The sequence below is a fragment of the Sorex araneus genome, chromosome 6 (assembly GCF_027595985.1).
Source record: "Sorex araneus isolate mSorAra2 chromosome 6, mSorAra2.pri, whole genome shotgun sequence".
NCBI lineage: Eukaryota > Metazoa > Chordata > Mammalia > Eulipotyphla > Soricidae > Sorex > Sorex araneus.
Window position 1 is genome coordinate 42,893,625 of NC_073307.1, and position 17,184 is coordinate 42,910,808.

Sequence of the window (17,184 nt, forward strand, 5' to 3'; positions counted from 1 at the left end):
TGCTTTGAAATAGTTTTGTCCCGAGACAAGATCTTTGGCAGACTGCCCCTTGGGCTTAGCACTCTAAAAAGATGAAAAGAGAGCTGTGGAAGAAAGGAGCACCTTCATGGAATGGGGTTCCCTTGCAAGTTTAACCCCTGAAGGAAGGAACAGTCAGAAATGGGGGCGATCAGAAATCTAAGTACCGGCTTATTCTCTTCTGGAAACGCAACCATAACTTGATTGTCCCAGTGGAGCCTGTTTCCACCCCTAGCATTGGCTGGAATGACAGGCTGTGTGGACGCGGTGCACGGTGGCATGGTCGGTCTGACTTAAATCTGCTTTTGTTCTGTGCTCTGACCCCTCCTCTCCCTGCCCTGTTGATTCTTGGCTTCCTCTCCCCCTCTCTTGCCCCATCTCCGCTTTTCACAGATACAAAACAGTATCCGGTGTTTGTGGGCCACAAGCCAGGACGGAACACCACACAGAGGCACCGACTGGACATCCAGATGATTCTGATCATGAACCGAACCCTCTACATTGCTGCTAGGTGAGTGGCCTCTTCCTCCAGGTTGCCCTTGGAGGGGGGTTCCGGGACCCTCCCCCTCCTCTCATACTTCGAGTCGCTCAAAAGAATGGGACAGTCCCAAACAAAGTGGGGTTTCCTTAAAGCCTGCTTTGGTGTGGCACATGACAATTCTTTCACCATTTTCCCTGCGTGTTTGAGTAGACGGAGATCGGAATAATCACATAGTTTGTAGTGTAAGTTCACACAATTCTCTGTTTATCTTGAAAGTATATGCAGATATTTACTGAGCACCCAGCTCCTTGGTTCCTGTTTTTGAAATATACCTGAATGTATGAGTGTGCAATATGTGTGTGTGTGTGTGTGTGTGTGTATTACACCTGTTTAAATTTGGCAGTAAACATAGAGTATCATTATTGTAAGAGAATCTATTTTCAAGAGTTTGGGTGGGAGGGCTCCATAGTAATGTTGGGGAACCCAGCCTTTCCTGGGGAGACTTTTCTGGTGGAACAGGCCTAATGGCTCGGTGCAGGGCTTGGAGATGGGGTGCTAATGGGACCGACATACTTGGAGGCTTCTCAACCCTCCAATGCCTGCGATTAAACTCTGGGCCTCCTGCATGCCAGGTACGTACTCTACTCCTCTGTGCCATCTGCCCAGGCTGGGGAGGGTTTTTTTTTTTTAATTGGGATCTAGTAAGAAAATACTCCATCCGCAGTAAAATGTCATTTAGAGAAGCCATGTCTTCTAGCCAAATGACATGGGGAAAATTCTGCCTACAAGGGAGTACAGGATTTCAGCTCTTGTTTTTAGCCCTTAACTTCCCTGGACCACGACTTCACTGGCCGTGTCTTCTGTCAAGTGAGAGACTGAATTAGAGTATCTTAATAAAGTCGTTAGTGGTTCTAACAGTTCTTTCCATCTGGAATGATTATAAATGAGTAGCTGCAAGGGGCATTATTCTGGCTAGTGTGATTGATCACATTGGAAAGAAATCGAGGTGATATTCGTGATGCTTGCCTGCAAGCATAGGTAAATAAAAGACAAAAATTACAGCACTCGATTTCCTTCCCTTCTTCCTTCCTTCTTTCCTTCTTTCCTTCTTTTCTTCCTTCCTTCCTTCCTTCCTTCCTTCCTTCCTTCCTTCCTTCCTTCCTTCCTTCCTTCCTTCCTTCCTTCCTTCTTTCCTTCCTTCCTTCCTTGCCAGAGATTAAACCCTGGGCCTCCTGCATGAAAGATATGTGTGCTACCACTTCATCCTGGATTTCATCCAAGCACTTCAATGAACTGAAATGACAATCTATGCAATAGAAAGTAAAAAACAAAAACACATATTGGCTAGGTCAAAACTCCAAGTTCCCATGCAAGTGCATCCTAGGGAGCAATGCCAAATAAATTTCAGCAATTTTTTACTTCACAGATACTTAACAGCACATATACGTTGTGTGTGCTCTAAAATTACAAGTAAATTGTAATTTCCTTGTGGGTTTTAATACATTTGATCCTGGAGTGGGGAAAAAAAACATATGAGGAGGAAGCAAGATATTATAAGTGATTTTGATATAGAAGCTCCTACCCTTTGTCTTATAGAAAGAAGCCAAGGTATAGAGATGTGAAAAATGCCAGGTCAACGTGAAAGAGATGAGATTTGAACCGGGATGGTCTTGCTCTAGAATCCAGGCCCTTATCCCCTCTTATCGAGCTTTTTACAACAGGAGAAGAATTACTATTTGTCTGTAATCACCTCCTCACAGTCAGCACCCAAGAACACAGCCAATGTAGACAGACATTAAAAAGTACTGACAGGAACCGGAGAGATAATACGGTGGGTCAGTCACTTGCTTTGCATGAAGCCATGTGGGGTTTGATCCCCAACACCCCTATGTTCCCTGAAGCCCTGCCAAGCGTGATCCCTGAGCAGAGACAGAAGTAAACCCTCCGCACTGTTCGGTGTGGCCCAAAAACAAAAGCACCCAATAATATCCGCTCTCACCCACCCTCTGGTTGAAGATCAGCTCCTTCAGCATCATGTCTAGGTTCTGCAAGGTTTTATCAGTACTCAGTGCTATACATGGCACTCACCACAAATTATTAAACACTGGCTCCATGTGAAATAGGTTGATTCGGGAATCTCCTACAGATTGTTCGCTTTGGAATTGAGTTGCTGGAAGACTATCACAGCGATAGTTCTTACATAACCTGAGCCCCAAATGAGGGCCACACCTGAATTAAGACCAAAGTGCTATGCAAGCCGAGAAGTGACCATCATTCCAACTCTTTAAGGACAAGATGAAGGGATGAAGGAAGGAGAAAGGAAAAGAGGGAGGGGTCCGTATTCATCTGTTGGAAGCCCTCAAACAGCCTGGTCTTTCAGTCTAGTTCTACACCCAAAAAGGACTTGTTTTTCGGTCTCCACTAGCTACTCCCCTCCACCACCAGCCTCTTGGAAACACTCCTGGAGGAGTTCTGGGGCCACACCATATTTAGAGTCCCTCCCCTCCTTTTGAGTCCACATTTCCCAACATTGCCCTGAGAGATCCAGGTTCCTAGGCAGCCAGTAACAGGATTTAAAGTTAAATCCTTTCCCCAGGCACAAGCCATGGCAACACAATTCATTGGTGCTCACGGGAGGCGGGGAGAGGAAGTCTTGGGATTAGGTCAGTTTGTGTCCAAATAACTTAATTCATGAAGAGCAGCATATGAATCCTGGGGTGCACACATGGGCGGGTGGGAATAACCCCAACCCCGGCCTGTGGTTTAGTATAAAGATCTGTTTCTGTTTGCTGGGCAAGGCAACCTCTTAGATGCTGAGAAAGATTGCCATTGTCCAAAAGAAGCTTTCATTCATGGGCCTGCTTTTAAAAGTCTCCAGTTCTTGTAGATAATTAGTGTCAGCTTTCGGAAGCCAAGTCCCTTCAGCACCCCAGGACTGAGTAAGGCTAGAACCCATTTCAATTTAGCTTTATTATCCATTTTGTAGCGCTCTCTCTGTCTCTCTCTGTGTCTCTACATCTCACTGTGTCTCTCCGTCTCTCTCTCTCTCTCTTTCTCTCTCTCTCCTATTGCTGTTTAATCTCCAATCTGTTAATTAACATAAATAGACTATGCCAAAAGGGGGCAATCCCAGAGCATTCTGAAGAATTGCCAATGCATATTAATCAGCTTTTAATTTACAATACAGATAGTCCAGCCCCTACTTGTTATTTTGAGGGGAAGCAGGGTGAGGAAAACCTTGGAGTCATCTCATACCCAATACCAAAGTAATAGGCAATCCCATTCCAATAATGAGCCTGAGCTCGACCCACAGCACCACCAATAAAGTCAAACAAGTAATAAACAAACGCAATAAAACTGCCTTGAAATTAAAGGGCAGGGTGAGTCTGGCACCCGCTGCAAGTTGGAAAAACTTCCCAGTTCAACTGCTGCCTGCGCGTGCACGCACACACACACACACACACACACACACACACACACAGAGGCGCACACGCTCCTACACATTTTTTCAGAAGTCAGGCAAGGGAATTTTATAAGCCAAACCCCTGCTACCGCCTTTCATTTTCACGAGATAACCTGTTTTTATTTTTATTTCTCTGTTATACTTTCTCTAAAAGCGGCAGCACACAGATTTATAAAGAACCGGAGGGGAAAATAGAATTGAATCCTGGCAGCAGACAATTCCTTTCTTTCTTTCCTTTTTCCTTACCCCCCCACCACCTTTCTTTTTAAGTAATGAGGTGGGGAGGGGGCGCGGGTGTCGAAGTCTACATGGAGCCTTGAGTTCTGGGTTTAAAGCTGTGGGTAATTTTCCAGCCCCAGGACTTCCTGCATTTTAGAAAAAGTCAATGTTATTTCAAGGGAAAATGAGCTGTTTTGCTTTCCCTTTCTAGCCCCTGTCTCCCCAGTTGAGTGTAGTTCTTTTCTTTCTTCTGAATTCCAGACAAAAACGCCCTTGTACTTGCTCACACAGAAGGGATGTTTAAATATAGCTCCACACCTGAGCTGCTGATTCTGTTTCTCCCCTTCTAAAAGGAGATTGGCAGCCAATTGTAAACGCCAACCAAACTCGCAGCAAAACGGGTGTGCACGAAACAAAAAAGTGTAAACTTGACCTTTTAGACCCTTTATTGACCATCATTGCATGTAGAAAACAGTGACTGCTGGAAATAATTTTACTTTAATCATCTCTCATCTTGTCAATCAAATCATCAAAGTGTATATCAAAGTGTATGCTACAGATACATTTTCCACTGGGTGCAAGGGGGCATGTGTGTGTGGAGAGAGAGAGAGAAAAAGAGAGAGGTGGGGGGAGAGAGAGAGAGAGAGAGAGAGATTCATTTTTTTGGCAGTGCCATCCCCCTATCCTCACAGCCCCCATGAATAAATGTGACATGTGGAATAACAAGTGTATGGGATATGGATTTGAAGATTCTGGAAAAGCAGTTAAACCCACCTGCATAACTTCCAGAATCCTCTCACCTCGGCTGCATAGATGCAGGTATTAAGATTAAAGAATGAGCACAGTCCCAGGAAAGTTCTCCTTCAAAGCACAACCAGCACATTAGGGGCTTAAGCTGTCCCACTTTCTTGCACAGGGACACTTTGTGTTTTAACGGTATGGAAATGGGTGGAGCTGCCTCCAACGAGATACCTTTCCCTTCAGAAGAAAATGGACTTTCTTGACTCTTGTGTTTGACACTGTATTATTCATTCTTTGTTTACAGGGACCATATTTATTCTGTTGATATAGACACATCACACACAGAAGAAATTTATTGTAGCAAAGTAAGTAGTTTTTAATATTGTCTTTTTGAAGTGTAGAACCTTTAAGAATAGTTCTTCAAGAGAAAATATATTTTAACTGCACTGATTGAAGTGGTGTGGCTGATAATAATTGGGAACATTTTGTGATTCCTGATTTGGTGTCAGTTGGGATTTAATTCACACTCAGAAACAGCATGCACTTTATATTTTAGTCATTACATTCATGTGCCTGAGTACTACAGAGTTTGGAGTGATTCTTAAATTCCTTTAGTAAAACAGTGACAGGTTTGTCCAGAAAAACATCCATTTTCACATGTAAAACTTAGTCCCACAATTGTTTCAACATCACTGGACCATGTTTTAGAGTTTCAAATCTGATTTGACTGTGGTGCTTAAGGAATTTGCTCATTATCCGTTTCAGACAGACGTAAAATATAACCTAAACTTCCCTCATTATCCACATGGAGGCATTTTAGTTAATAAAATCTGCCATAGAAGTAGACAATGCCTTCCAGGCCATGAATTTACATGGAGTGTAACCTGAATTAAATCGTTGTCCATCTAAAGTGAATGGCCCCTTTATGTTTAAGAAAATGACTTCCATATTTAAAGGAAAAAGGCCTACTTTATGAAATTTGATTTATCAACTAAAATGAAAAGCCAAGGTCATGTGTTTGATCTAAATAAGCATAATTTACCAGCTCATTTAGGTATTTTATATGGAATTTCCACACTGCTGTTTATTCTTTTCTTTCTCCTTTATCTTGATCTCAAAGAGAAATAGATTATTTTGTAGTTTAATGAATAGATAGCTCAAAATTAAATGAACATTTCTATCTCTGATCTTTTGTTGCGGTGGTGAATTAATCATGGAGAAAGGGTGTGGAAAGCTTTCAATAAATATATGTTCAGCTCCCAGCCTTCCCAAGGGAACTCTTACTTCTCCAATCAAATGCAACAACCTCTGGGCTCTAATTGATTTCTTTCTTGATCCCCGCAGAAACTGACATGGAAATCTAGACAGGCTGATGTAGACACGTGCAGAATGAAGGGAAAACATAAGGTAGGCAATTTTCATTTCTCTAGCAGCTGCCACTTTGGGTTAAGTTTTTGACCGTTATCTCCAGCTGTAAACCATGATGCGGAATGGATCATGCTAAGGCCCCTTTCCCCCTGTAATTGCTTTTTCCATCAACTTATTGAAGGCCTTAATTTGCAAACATAGTTTGCCTTTAATGTGATGAAACATTACGACAGCTGCGAGGGCTGTGCTGGGAACGACCCAGGGGCCCTGGGGATTATGGACACAAAGCAGGCTGCCCCGGGGCTGAGTGCAGCCCTGAGCCCTCCGGGGAGTCTGCCAAAGAGTTTGGGAAGAACTACCACAGGCACCCGGGGTCTGTGCCTTTGCTACAGACTCACGGAACAACGTAAAGACACGCTTCTGCTGAGAGCCTTGTGCATCGAGGGAGCTCAGAGCATCTGGCAGTCGTGTGAATAGGATGGGGACTTGGCACTTTGAGACTGGTACATTTGTACAGCAACACAGTCCTTCCATAGGCAGTCATGTTTTTATTTATTATTGCAAAAGCAATTGTTCTTACCAATATCCTCTTTTGCTTAATGTCCGGAGGAGCTGGTACTTCGGGGAGGGCGAGGGGGAGGTGTTGGAGGCCACACCCAGTGGGGGCTCTGAGACTGTTCCTGGCATCGTGCGCAAGGCCAAGCTCAGGGGAACGTGCAGCTCCTGGATCCAGCCCAGACCTCTGGCATTCAAAGCTTGTTCCAGAGGCCAATGCTCTCTCTCCCTCTGAGCCGTCTCCCCGGCCGGGTACTTTTAATGGGGAGAATCCCGAGCCACAGTGTTCCTGTCACCAGATGCTGGGCTGTAGAGAAAAGAGTGGGATGGATAGACAGGAAACCTAACAGTCGGATTATTTTTCAGGATGAGTGTCACAACTTTATCAAAGTTCTTCTAAAGAAAAATGATGAGACTCTGTTTGTCTGTGGAACTAATGCCTTCAACCCTTCCTGCAGGAACTATAAGGTAAATGCTGTTTGGCCGGCAGGAGTAACTACCAGGAAGTATTTCGCAATTTCTTGTGATTGTACCTGTAGCAAACCAAGAGTTGTAATTCCACACCACCGGGGTTTCCCTCACGTGTCCAGTTTAATGTCTTGCTCCACATGCCTGAGTCTGAGCAGACTTCGATGCTTCCTGTTTGCTCAGGATTGATTGACGGATCTTTAAAGAACCTTTCTCCAGCAGTGTTCATTTCCTTCTGTAAGACCCTATTCTTGATTGTTCGGCACACCGGGGCAGGCATAGCCCACAAACCCTGTGGATTTCCCTCTTTTCCTTTCTCCCTCCTATACCCCACCTCTCATCATTTCCTCTCTGAACACAGAAACACATTGAGATGGTGAGTAAGACCTCATTTCAAAGGACTCTCAAAAGTGTGCCAGGGAAAACTTCAGGGGTCCCAGAGAGGGAAAGATTTTAAAAACAACTGCACTAAATTCTATTTAGAGCTCAGCTTAACCATTGCCTTCCTTACCTTGGCCTTGAAGTCAGGGGACAAAGGTCATTTTCAGAGGCAGCATCTCTGCTGAGTGCTAATATAGAGGGTGATGTAGAAGTGTTGCCACAGAAGCCAGATTGGGGCTGGCAGGGGAGATGTTAGTGGGTCCCTTGCCAGGTACAGAAGCAGAGATGTCTGCCCACTGTTAGCACTCCTTGTCCTTTCTTCCATAGACTGTCACTGACCAGGTTTTGAGTGAGTGCCCTCCGTGACCAAGTGTCAAGGTTATAAAGACATGGGAGGCCTGTTTCCATGGGACAGCTGCCCCCCAAGTGGCCTGGCCCAGTACAGACCATTATGGAAGTGTAACAGGAAAGTCCTCAGCCTCAGATGGGGAATCGGGGAATGTGGCCAGAAAGAGGGAAGTGACCTCTCAGACCCCTCCCAGCACCCACCTCCACCCTGAAGAGACTCACTAGTGACTGAATATTCCAAACCCAATAGGGGCTGGGTTCTTGTGTGTGTGTGTGTGTGTGTGTGTGTGTGTGTGTGTGTGTGTGCGGTCCATTACGGATGACCTGATGCCTCGCCAAGCCAAGGTCAGCCAAATGGAGTGAAAAGGTGTGTCAGGAGCACGAACAGTATGAACTAAGGCCCAAAGTAAGAGTCTGAGAGACTCCTTCGGGTTCTGAAGTGTTGGGCTATATACAGTGACAGGGTGGTCAGAAAGAGAGACCTTCGAGGTAGGTGGCCCCAGAGGTGAGGGACAAGAAGAGTTCAGGAAATATATAAGTAACCCAAAACAGGGGGATGGAGCCATGTTGCTAAGTGACACCTAGAAGATAAGGCAACAGGACATAGGTCAATTGCTGGGAGAACTCTTAGGGGAGCAGAGGACTGGGGTGACCGCCCATTCAGAAGGGAACAACTGGAAGCAGTGGAGTAGGGATGGGAGGCTGAGAAGAAGGGGCTCCAGGGGTGAGGAAGGCGGCTCTGGATGGCAGTGCTTGGGGGTCAGGGAGAGATGCGGGTCTCATCAGTATATACTGAAGATTGGCAGGTGAAGGAAGAGAAGCTACTGGGTTGATGTCAGACAACCAGCGGGCTCACCCGCCTTTGCTTTGCAAGTTTTAAAAGACCCTCAGCTGGGTGGGTGCACTGGGGATGGGAGTTAGAATTATGTGCATGGGAAGCCATCATAAATAGAACTGTCAGTCATAGTACCTCCATCAAAAAAGACATATATTTCAACTATCACTGTATCACTGTCATCCTGTTGCTCATCGATTTGCTTGAGCGGGCACCAGTAACGTCTCCATTGTGAGACTTACTGTAAAGTTTCTATCTATCTATCTATCTATCTATCTATCTAATTTATTTTATAATAATAATACAAGATTCTCTGCCTCTTCTTAGCATTGTCACAGACGATTCACATTCATCTTTCACCTGCTGGGTAGCAAGGGGCACTATACAAGCCAGACATCCCAATCTCAAAGTCTAAACATCAAGATAAATGATATTTCCATGTGGCTGGATTGGATTAGGGTTTGGTCTAATCACCCAGTAATGCTTAAAGGCTAGTCCTGGCTCTGTGCTCAGAGGCCACCCCTTGGAGTGCTCAGGGGACCATATGTAGTGCCGGGAATCAAATCTGATCAGCTGCATGCAAGGCCTTAGAACCCTCATTAGCTATCTCTCATACCCATGAATGTGATCATTTCAAAAGAGTCAAAATGCCTAGAAGGAAAAAAGACATTTAAAAAAAAATCAAAGTTTTAAATAAAGATAGAATCCATTCAGCTTCTCATAGAGATAGTCAGACCAATCCAAGCCAGGGTTCATGCCAGCCAGGGACAGCATAAGGCTGAAGTTTCACCTTTTACTCTGCTGTTTAATATTCTATCCCAGCTTGTCATTGTTTAGGACTCACTAAGATTAATGATTCTTTTTTTTTTTTCTTTTTGGGTCACACCCAGCGATGCTCAGGGGTTACTCCTGGCTTTGCACTCAGGAATTGCTCCTGGCAGTGCTTGGGGGACCATATGGGATGCTGGAGATCAAACCCAGGTCGGCTGCGTGCAAGGCAAACGCCCTACCCGCTGTGCTATCGCTCCGGCCCCCAAGATTAATGATTCTAACAAATCACAAGGAATTCCCTAGCTGCAAAACTCTCTTGGATGACCCCTGGCAGGTTTGCCCGGTGCTGTGATCCGCAGGAAGCTCATTCCTCCTGTACGTGTTCCAGCCTTGGACGCCACCCCCTGCTGCCTTCACCCTCACCTCGTGCTTGTTCTGCTGAGACCTGGGCCAGCAAGCAGCGTGGGTCTCTGGGAAGCCACTGTCAGGCTTTTGTTTCCCTGCAGTAGTCTTCTTTATGCCCAGAGCCCTGTGTGAGGTGGCGCAAACCCCCGACACAGCTCAGAAAAGTGTTCTTGAGACTTGGGCACAGCAAGAGTTGGTTAAGAACACGGACACAACATATTTAGCTCCAGGGACAATGGGCAGCCCCTCTCTCTAGTGCTTTTTATCAGTAGATCAGGACTGAGGGTTCAGAGCAAAAACAAGGACCTGTCTTCCGCTGCACATCTCAGCTCTCTGAGGACAAGAGGCATCAAGTTGATTAGACTGGCGGAAGGAGGATGGGCTGGCAGCTTCTCACTCTCTGGCTCTCTGCACCTTGTCCTGATTGATACCATTTTTCTAACATACGGAAACTGAACGAGTTCGAAAGATTAGAGCCCGGAGTGAGCTTACCGGGGGCTGGGGGTGGGGGGTAGGGGGGGAATTTGGTAGGCTCCCTGCTTAAAATCTGAAATAACAGCCCATGTCTTTTCCCTCCTGCTCTGGAAACCCACTTGGTCTTCAGCAAAAGTCAGGCTAGTTCTTAACGTAATTATCTGTACTCTGTGCTGATTAAATTTCCCCCGGGCTGCGGTCAAGTCTGAGATTAATTTGAGGATTAATTCTTTGTGGAAATAAGATTCCACCATGGCACTATGCTTAAACTGCTTGGTCCCCACACCTTTTCCAAACTCACAAATCCATGCTCTTTACTAGGATGGTGATAGGAGGAAAAATAAAATAACTCAGGCCATTTTTTTTAGGAGGCACATTTGAGAAAGATGCATCCTTCTGTCTCTAGCTTCTCCACTGGCAGGATTTGGGTGAAGTGGCATCTCCACCACATCACTGTGCCCTCAGCAGCACTTCTAAATGCTTTCCAGACACCCCCATGCCCATGTCAAAAGTCCTCCATGATTAACAGGAAGCTCCTTACTGGGATAAGATACCAGGAAAAAAGTTTCATCAAAAAATGTGCTGGGAGAAAGTGCATGCTGGCTTGAAAAGATCTCTCACTTGAACATTGTTCCCCTAAAAAAAAGCATTTTTTTTGGAGGGTCCTCTAAGCAGTGCTCAGAAGGCCTGGAGAGTCCCCACCTCTAACTTTTAGCCACTTGGGCCTGCAATTCAGTGCAGGAGCCCGAGGATGTCATGCTGCTTGGGACCCGTGGGTGCTGTGGATGCTCAGATGTACTATCTCTCCCGACCCCCTGAAAAATAGATATAGTACAGTACAGTGGGTAAGGTGCACATCTGACCCGGGTTCAATCCCCAGCACCACATTTGGTACCCTGAGCATGCCATGAGCACAAGAGCCATGAGTAATCTCTAAGCACAGAGTGGCCCAAACACACACACACACACACACACACACACACACACACACACACAATTTAAGCACAGTTGCTTTTTATGATTCTCAAACTGCAGTTTAAGCAAACAGGCTGGTTTTCAAAGAAGCCTCCTGAAATTGCTTACAGTCAGAAAAGGCATGCCATTTTCCTAGGCACGTTTCTGGGGATTTAGGATAAAAGGTACGATTGACTGGGCGGTACTGAAAGAACCTCTTTCCCAGGCAGCAACTATGAGCTGTGGATTTAAGGCTGACTCAGTGCCCAGGCCTTCCCATGGATCCTTCCTTTATACCACTACTTGCAGTTTTCAGATCTGTAGTCAAAGCATGCAACCTCCAGATGATAAAGAAAATGTCTTTAATCTGTAAAGACTGGGCCATAAGGGGTTAATAAAAAGATTCATGAAGTAGAGATACGTGTATGGGTGCAAGGATGCTGAGATTTTTATATGCTAGGAAGTGGCCAGGGTATAAGGAAGGAGACACGTGGTCCAGTCTGCACTTAGAACCACTAACAGATTCTCAGAACTGCTGCTGCTTTAGGCCGCCTGACTCAGAACACTGCAATAATACTGTTTCCTTGGACACTGGCTTCATTTTCTCCTATCTATATTATAATGAAAGGACATCAAACCAAATACTGTCCTTGGAGGACCTTCAGTATTATATTAACCAAAATGGGCCAACCTTAGACTCACCAATTGGAATTCATTTCCTGCTCACATCACTGTGGGTCAGTGAGAGAAGTCGTGGTCTATGAGGTTATTCAGTGCTATCTTGCTCATACCTCCGCCATCTGTCAGAGTCAAAAGTTCCTCCACTGAGTCCTTTGTCTTTAGGCAGAGAATTCGGAAAGAGCTAGAATGGGGTGAGGGTGGGGTGGGAGGGAGAATACTGGAAATGTTGCTGGGATAAGACCTAGAGGTGGTGCCTAGTTTTAGGCTCACATTCCAATTGGCTGGAGTAGAGTCTCATGATCACATCTGGCTCCAAGAGATCATGGGAAATACCGTTTTGTCTGACATGGACTAATGGGGAACTGGAATTTGGTAATTCCACAGTCCTCCACACCTGCACATACCTGTGGGGCCAGACAGGTAACTTGCAGAAGTCCAACAAGCATGATCTAGATACATCCTGTGTGTAGAAGGGCCTTGGAACTGGAGACATGCTTGATTGAATAAAATGGCAGCTACAGCCATTTCTCTGGGTTGTGAGTTGCTGTCTGACTGACTGACTTAGATCTGACTGACTTTATTACTTGTCTAAAAGAAGCAAGAAATCATATTTCCATGTGCAACCTGCTTGTCTTCCTCTTTTCGAATTGAGTTCAATTTCTAACTTTCCTTCCTCCTTTTTGTTTTTTGCTTGCTCTCTTATTTTTCTCTTTATTTCTTTCCTTCTGTATGTTTTTTTAAATGAACTAAGATGGCCACACAAGCTCTGTCAGACAGACAGGAGCCTGTCACAGACAAACAAGCCTGCACTGGACACTGGTAGGTGGGAAACAAGTGGCAGCCCCCAGCTTCTGAGCACTTTTTTCTCCTCTACACACTTTTGCTGCTGAGATGTGCTTCCCAAGTGAAAAAAATTCTCCTTAGCCGTTCTTGTACCCATGTACCTGTGCTGATGCCACACTGTTCTGCCAGCTCATTTAACGACAAATTCCAGCGCCTTCTATTGGGATTTAACCCACAAAGACAGGCCTCCTCTGGCAAAACAAAACCGAAAACTGAGGTCATGGTCTGTAGGGTTTATGACTCAATAGATAATTCAGGAGGGAATGGAGGAGGAATGGGAGTAATTTTTCCCGGTGATTGCCTCAGAAATTCCTTTTCCAAGGAGAAGACACGGATGTTTCAATCATTCCACAAGGATAAGGGAATCTGTGTAATTGTGATGCTTAAGAGCCAAAATGCTGAATTTCAGACACTCCAAGCTCCTTTGTCAAGTGATTTAATCTCTCTAACCCTAGTTTCCTCATCTGACACCAAGTGGTATATTTCACCCGGTATTTGGGGATTATATGCTCCAAACGTGTGAATTATGGAGTGCCTGAAGTGCCTTATGATGATTTGGTGCTATGACTACTGCTGGTTGTTGTCGTTTCTAATGAAGCCCTATTATTTCATTTAGATGGATACTTTGGAACCTTTGGGGGATGAATTTAGTGGAATGGCCAGATGCCCTTATGATGCCAAACATGCCAACGTTGCACTATTTGCAGGTAAACGGCCTGATTTCTTCTCATTGCGTTTGCTTTTGCATGTTCAGCCCGTCACTGTGAATCTGCTCTGGAGGATTCACAGAGTCACAGTTGTACGTGGATTCTCTGGTGAATACGGTAATTAAGAATGTCTTTTCCATTTGAAGTTAGTATGGAAATTGTACTTTTGCTTCTTAAAACAAGTCTGTTCCACACGTTCCCGTTCTTGGACACCTTCGAAATGGGTAACAGCTTTGCACTGCACCTGTGACATATCACTGAGGGCATGTTTGGGCTTAAATAATAGAATATCCCAACTCAAGCCACAGAGCTGTATTTATTATTTGTGCTAGGGCAGATTTGGGATTGGTTTGATCCAACAACTCAGTAATATCATCCAGGATCACTGTCCTTTTTATTTCTGTGCTCTCTTTGATTTCTTTCTCTCAAAGAGACTAGCTGCGCCCTGTCACAGGATGACTGCCAACCCCAATTAGGGCTACCTATTTGTCCACACACAGAAGGAAGAAAGAAAGGAAGCTTCTGGAAGTTTTTCTCTCAGAGCTATTTGGCCACATATCCACATACCCTCTAATATTGTTGATGTGATTAGGTACCATACCCGTTTCAGACTGAAAGACTGTAATGGTCGAGGAGAACATACAGTTTATCCTTGGTTGAAGCACAGATTTCCCATCCTCACACCTTCCCCTTCCACTGCAAAGGCTCTAATATAGCAACAAATAAGTCACATTTTCAGTTTGCAATTTCTGAATATGAGAGAAAGAGAGAGTGTGTGTTTTAATGAGGAATTTAGGAATTCACTACCAGCTGCGTATATGCAGGTGGGTGTAGGGAGAAGTATTTGTATAATTGTGATTGCTGTAGCATGCAATAAAGCAGTTAGCTACAATTTCCATCATAACAGTTGGGGGGCTGGGGGAGTGTTCTTCTGTAGCCCAATGCAGACAGGGCCTTGATTATGAAATCACAGGGACTTTCTGAAGCCTACCCTGAGTCGTGAACCTGAATTTGCAGCCGCAGATTGTAAAGAGAGCCTGAACCACATCAAGTGGGAAAGTTCCTTGGTTCTCCCAGAAGTGAGAGCATAGTTAGCACTGGGAGACCAAGTCATAAGAAACAAGGAGTCTTGTAAACCTGTTTGTCAGCATGAGCAGGCACAAGCCTGAGTGTGCTTTTAAGTACATAACCCACAGCAGCACTTTTCTGGTGCTTGGACCTGCTCTGGTTGGGAACATGAATGATGTAGTCTGTGACAGGGAATTTCAATTTAACTGTAAGCTTAAAAGGACTGGTAGTAGAATGGGGTCAATAGCAGGAAGGACAGCAGCCTGGAGAAAGGCAATAAAGACAATACTGTGAGACTCTGCTCACCCCTTCCTCCTACAGCAAGTGTATTTGAGTGATTTTCCACTGGAATATTTAGATGCTCATCAATGCTCATCCCTTAGTCGTAAAAGATCCTTGTTGTAGGACTGTCCTATTAGCAAGAGGGGTCTGCTTTTTTTATACATAGAAACTCTGGTGAAATACTTAATGTTGAATATAAAAGGAAAAGTACCAGAACAGTTAAGAGGCACGCGCGCGCGCGCGCGCGCACGCACGCACGCACGCACGCACGCACACACACACACACACACACACACACACACACACACACACACCCTCTCTCTCACTCTTCTCCCTATATACATTTCCAAGATATCTGTATGACCTGGGTCTATGGTTCTAGAAATAGAAGAAGTGCTATTTTTATTTTTGTAGATATGTGTATCAGTGGAAAGATTTACCAGCTTTTGTTTTTTCTTTAAATTCATTCAAGATTCACAGTACTTGATATATCACTGCTAATAATCCACCATCCAGATAGCTCTAACTGGAATCTGAGTAAATTGCAGTTCTTTCAAAATCTTAAAGTATACGCCAGGAACTTTCCTTAAGTGTGTTTGCCTACACTTTTTTTTTTAAGACTTTTAAATGTATCCCACAAGTGAAAGAGTTTAAAAATTACATAAACTACTTTGATATAGAATTCATGAGGATAAGTTATCATTAAAAATGAACAAAGGAATTTCCTTTAAAACCTAAGTATTGTTTCCGTATGAAGAATAGGCAGATCCAAGAGAAGGGGCTGATAGTGATGAAATCTTTGGTCCTCACTCTCTTTTGCCTTGGCTGTGTGTTACCACATAATTTCCCCCCAAGCACAAATTCTTAGAGAAATCCCAGTTTGAACATCACCTTGCCTCCTTCCCTTTTTTCCTTTGCTTTGGCACTTGTTATATCAGTGTTTGCAGGATTTTGCTTTAGAAATATCAAATCAAATATCTCTTGCTTATCCTAGATCGGCAGGGCGTGGCGATCCTTGTGCCTCTCAGGCTGTCTAATAATTGCATCAGCAGTTTCCCACTAAGGGATCCTCCCTTTCTTCATTTCCTCCTACCATCTCTGGCTGAGGACCCCCTTTACTGCCACGCTCACGCATACTATCTCTGGTGCTCCACTCAGCTTTGACCCTTTCCTGGCTTGCACTGGTTATGGTTTATCCAGGGGAGGTGGTAGGAGCCATGTACAAGGGGCTTTGGCCTTGAGATGCTGTGAAGGTCCATCTAATCAAGTGAAGCAAACGACGTTTTTCATTGGCCCTGTTGCTGAGCTGTTGCTGCAACAGCAGCAGCAGCAGCAGCAGCGAAATTGCCGTGCAATTTGAAAAATGAAAGATGTTTCATCTCTCATGATCCCAATTCAGAATGGTGAGGGATGCCGGCCAACTATTTTCCCAGCCATGACTGGATACGTCCCAGCTGTCCTAGCTCATTTGCGGGCAGTGTGATAGCAATCTGAGGGGTGCTGCTGCTACTCCCCCACGCCTGAGCTCCCTTCTCACCGCCTTCACCTATGTTCTTTCTTCTCTTAGATGGAAAACTCTACTCGGCCACGGTGACTGACTTCCTTGCTATCGATGCAGTCATTTATCGGAGTCTTGGAGACAGCCCAACCCTACGAACTGTCAAGCATGATTCAAAATGGTTGAAAGGTGAACAATTAAAAGAGAAGTTAGTTTTTATCTCGGGGGTGGGGGGGAGGTTGTGAGAAGATCTTGAGGGATATTTAGACAGACCCGACTCTAGCTTCCTTTTAGCTGTGGCTTCTGAATCATAAGAAGTTAGAAAATGGATCTTTGCTGATTTGTCTACCTCCCTTTCCCACAAGCTTCCTGAGTATTAGCAGAGCTACCAATGCCAAACAATCAAAGATTCCCCTTACCCTCCCCACCTCCCCTAATACTCATGTTTCTAGAGCCCCGCATAGAACCGTAGTACTGTCATCCCGTTGTTCATCAATTTGCTTGAGCGGGCACCAGTAACGTCTCCATTGTGAGACTTGTTGTTACTGGTTTTGGCATATTGAATATGCAATGGGTAGCTTGCTGGGCTCTGCCATGTGGGCAGGATACTCTCGGTCGCTTGAC

General features: G+C 44.8%; 1 protein-coding gene across 3 annotated transcripts in view; it reads left to right on the plus strand.

Annotated features, from left to right (window-relative positions):
* Positions 1 to 17,184, plus strand: part of SEMA6A (semaphorin 6A) — a 131,395-nt gene that overhangs the window by 69,340 nt on the left and 44,871 nt on the right. For all 3 annotated transcript variants that reach the window (XM_004618175.3, XM_004618176.3, XM_055141991.1), the window contains exons 3-8: positions 412 to 529; positions 5,227 to 5,287; positions 6,267 to 6,329; positions 7,212 to 7,313; positions 13,622 to 13,712; positions 16,630 to 16,749. In XM_004618175.3, coding sequence (XP_004618232.1) covers positions 412 to 529; positions 5,227 to 5,287; positions 6,267 to 6,329; positions 7,212 to 7,313; positions 13,622 to 13,712; positions 16,630 to 16,749 — 555 coding nt within the window. The remainder of the gene's footprint in view (positions 1 to 411; positions 530 to 5,226; positions 5,288 to 6,266; positions 6,330 to 7,211; positions 7,314 to 13,621; positions 13,713 to 16,629; positions 16,750 to 17,184) is intronic.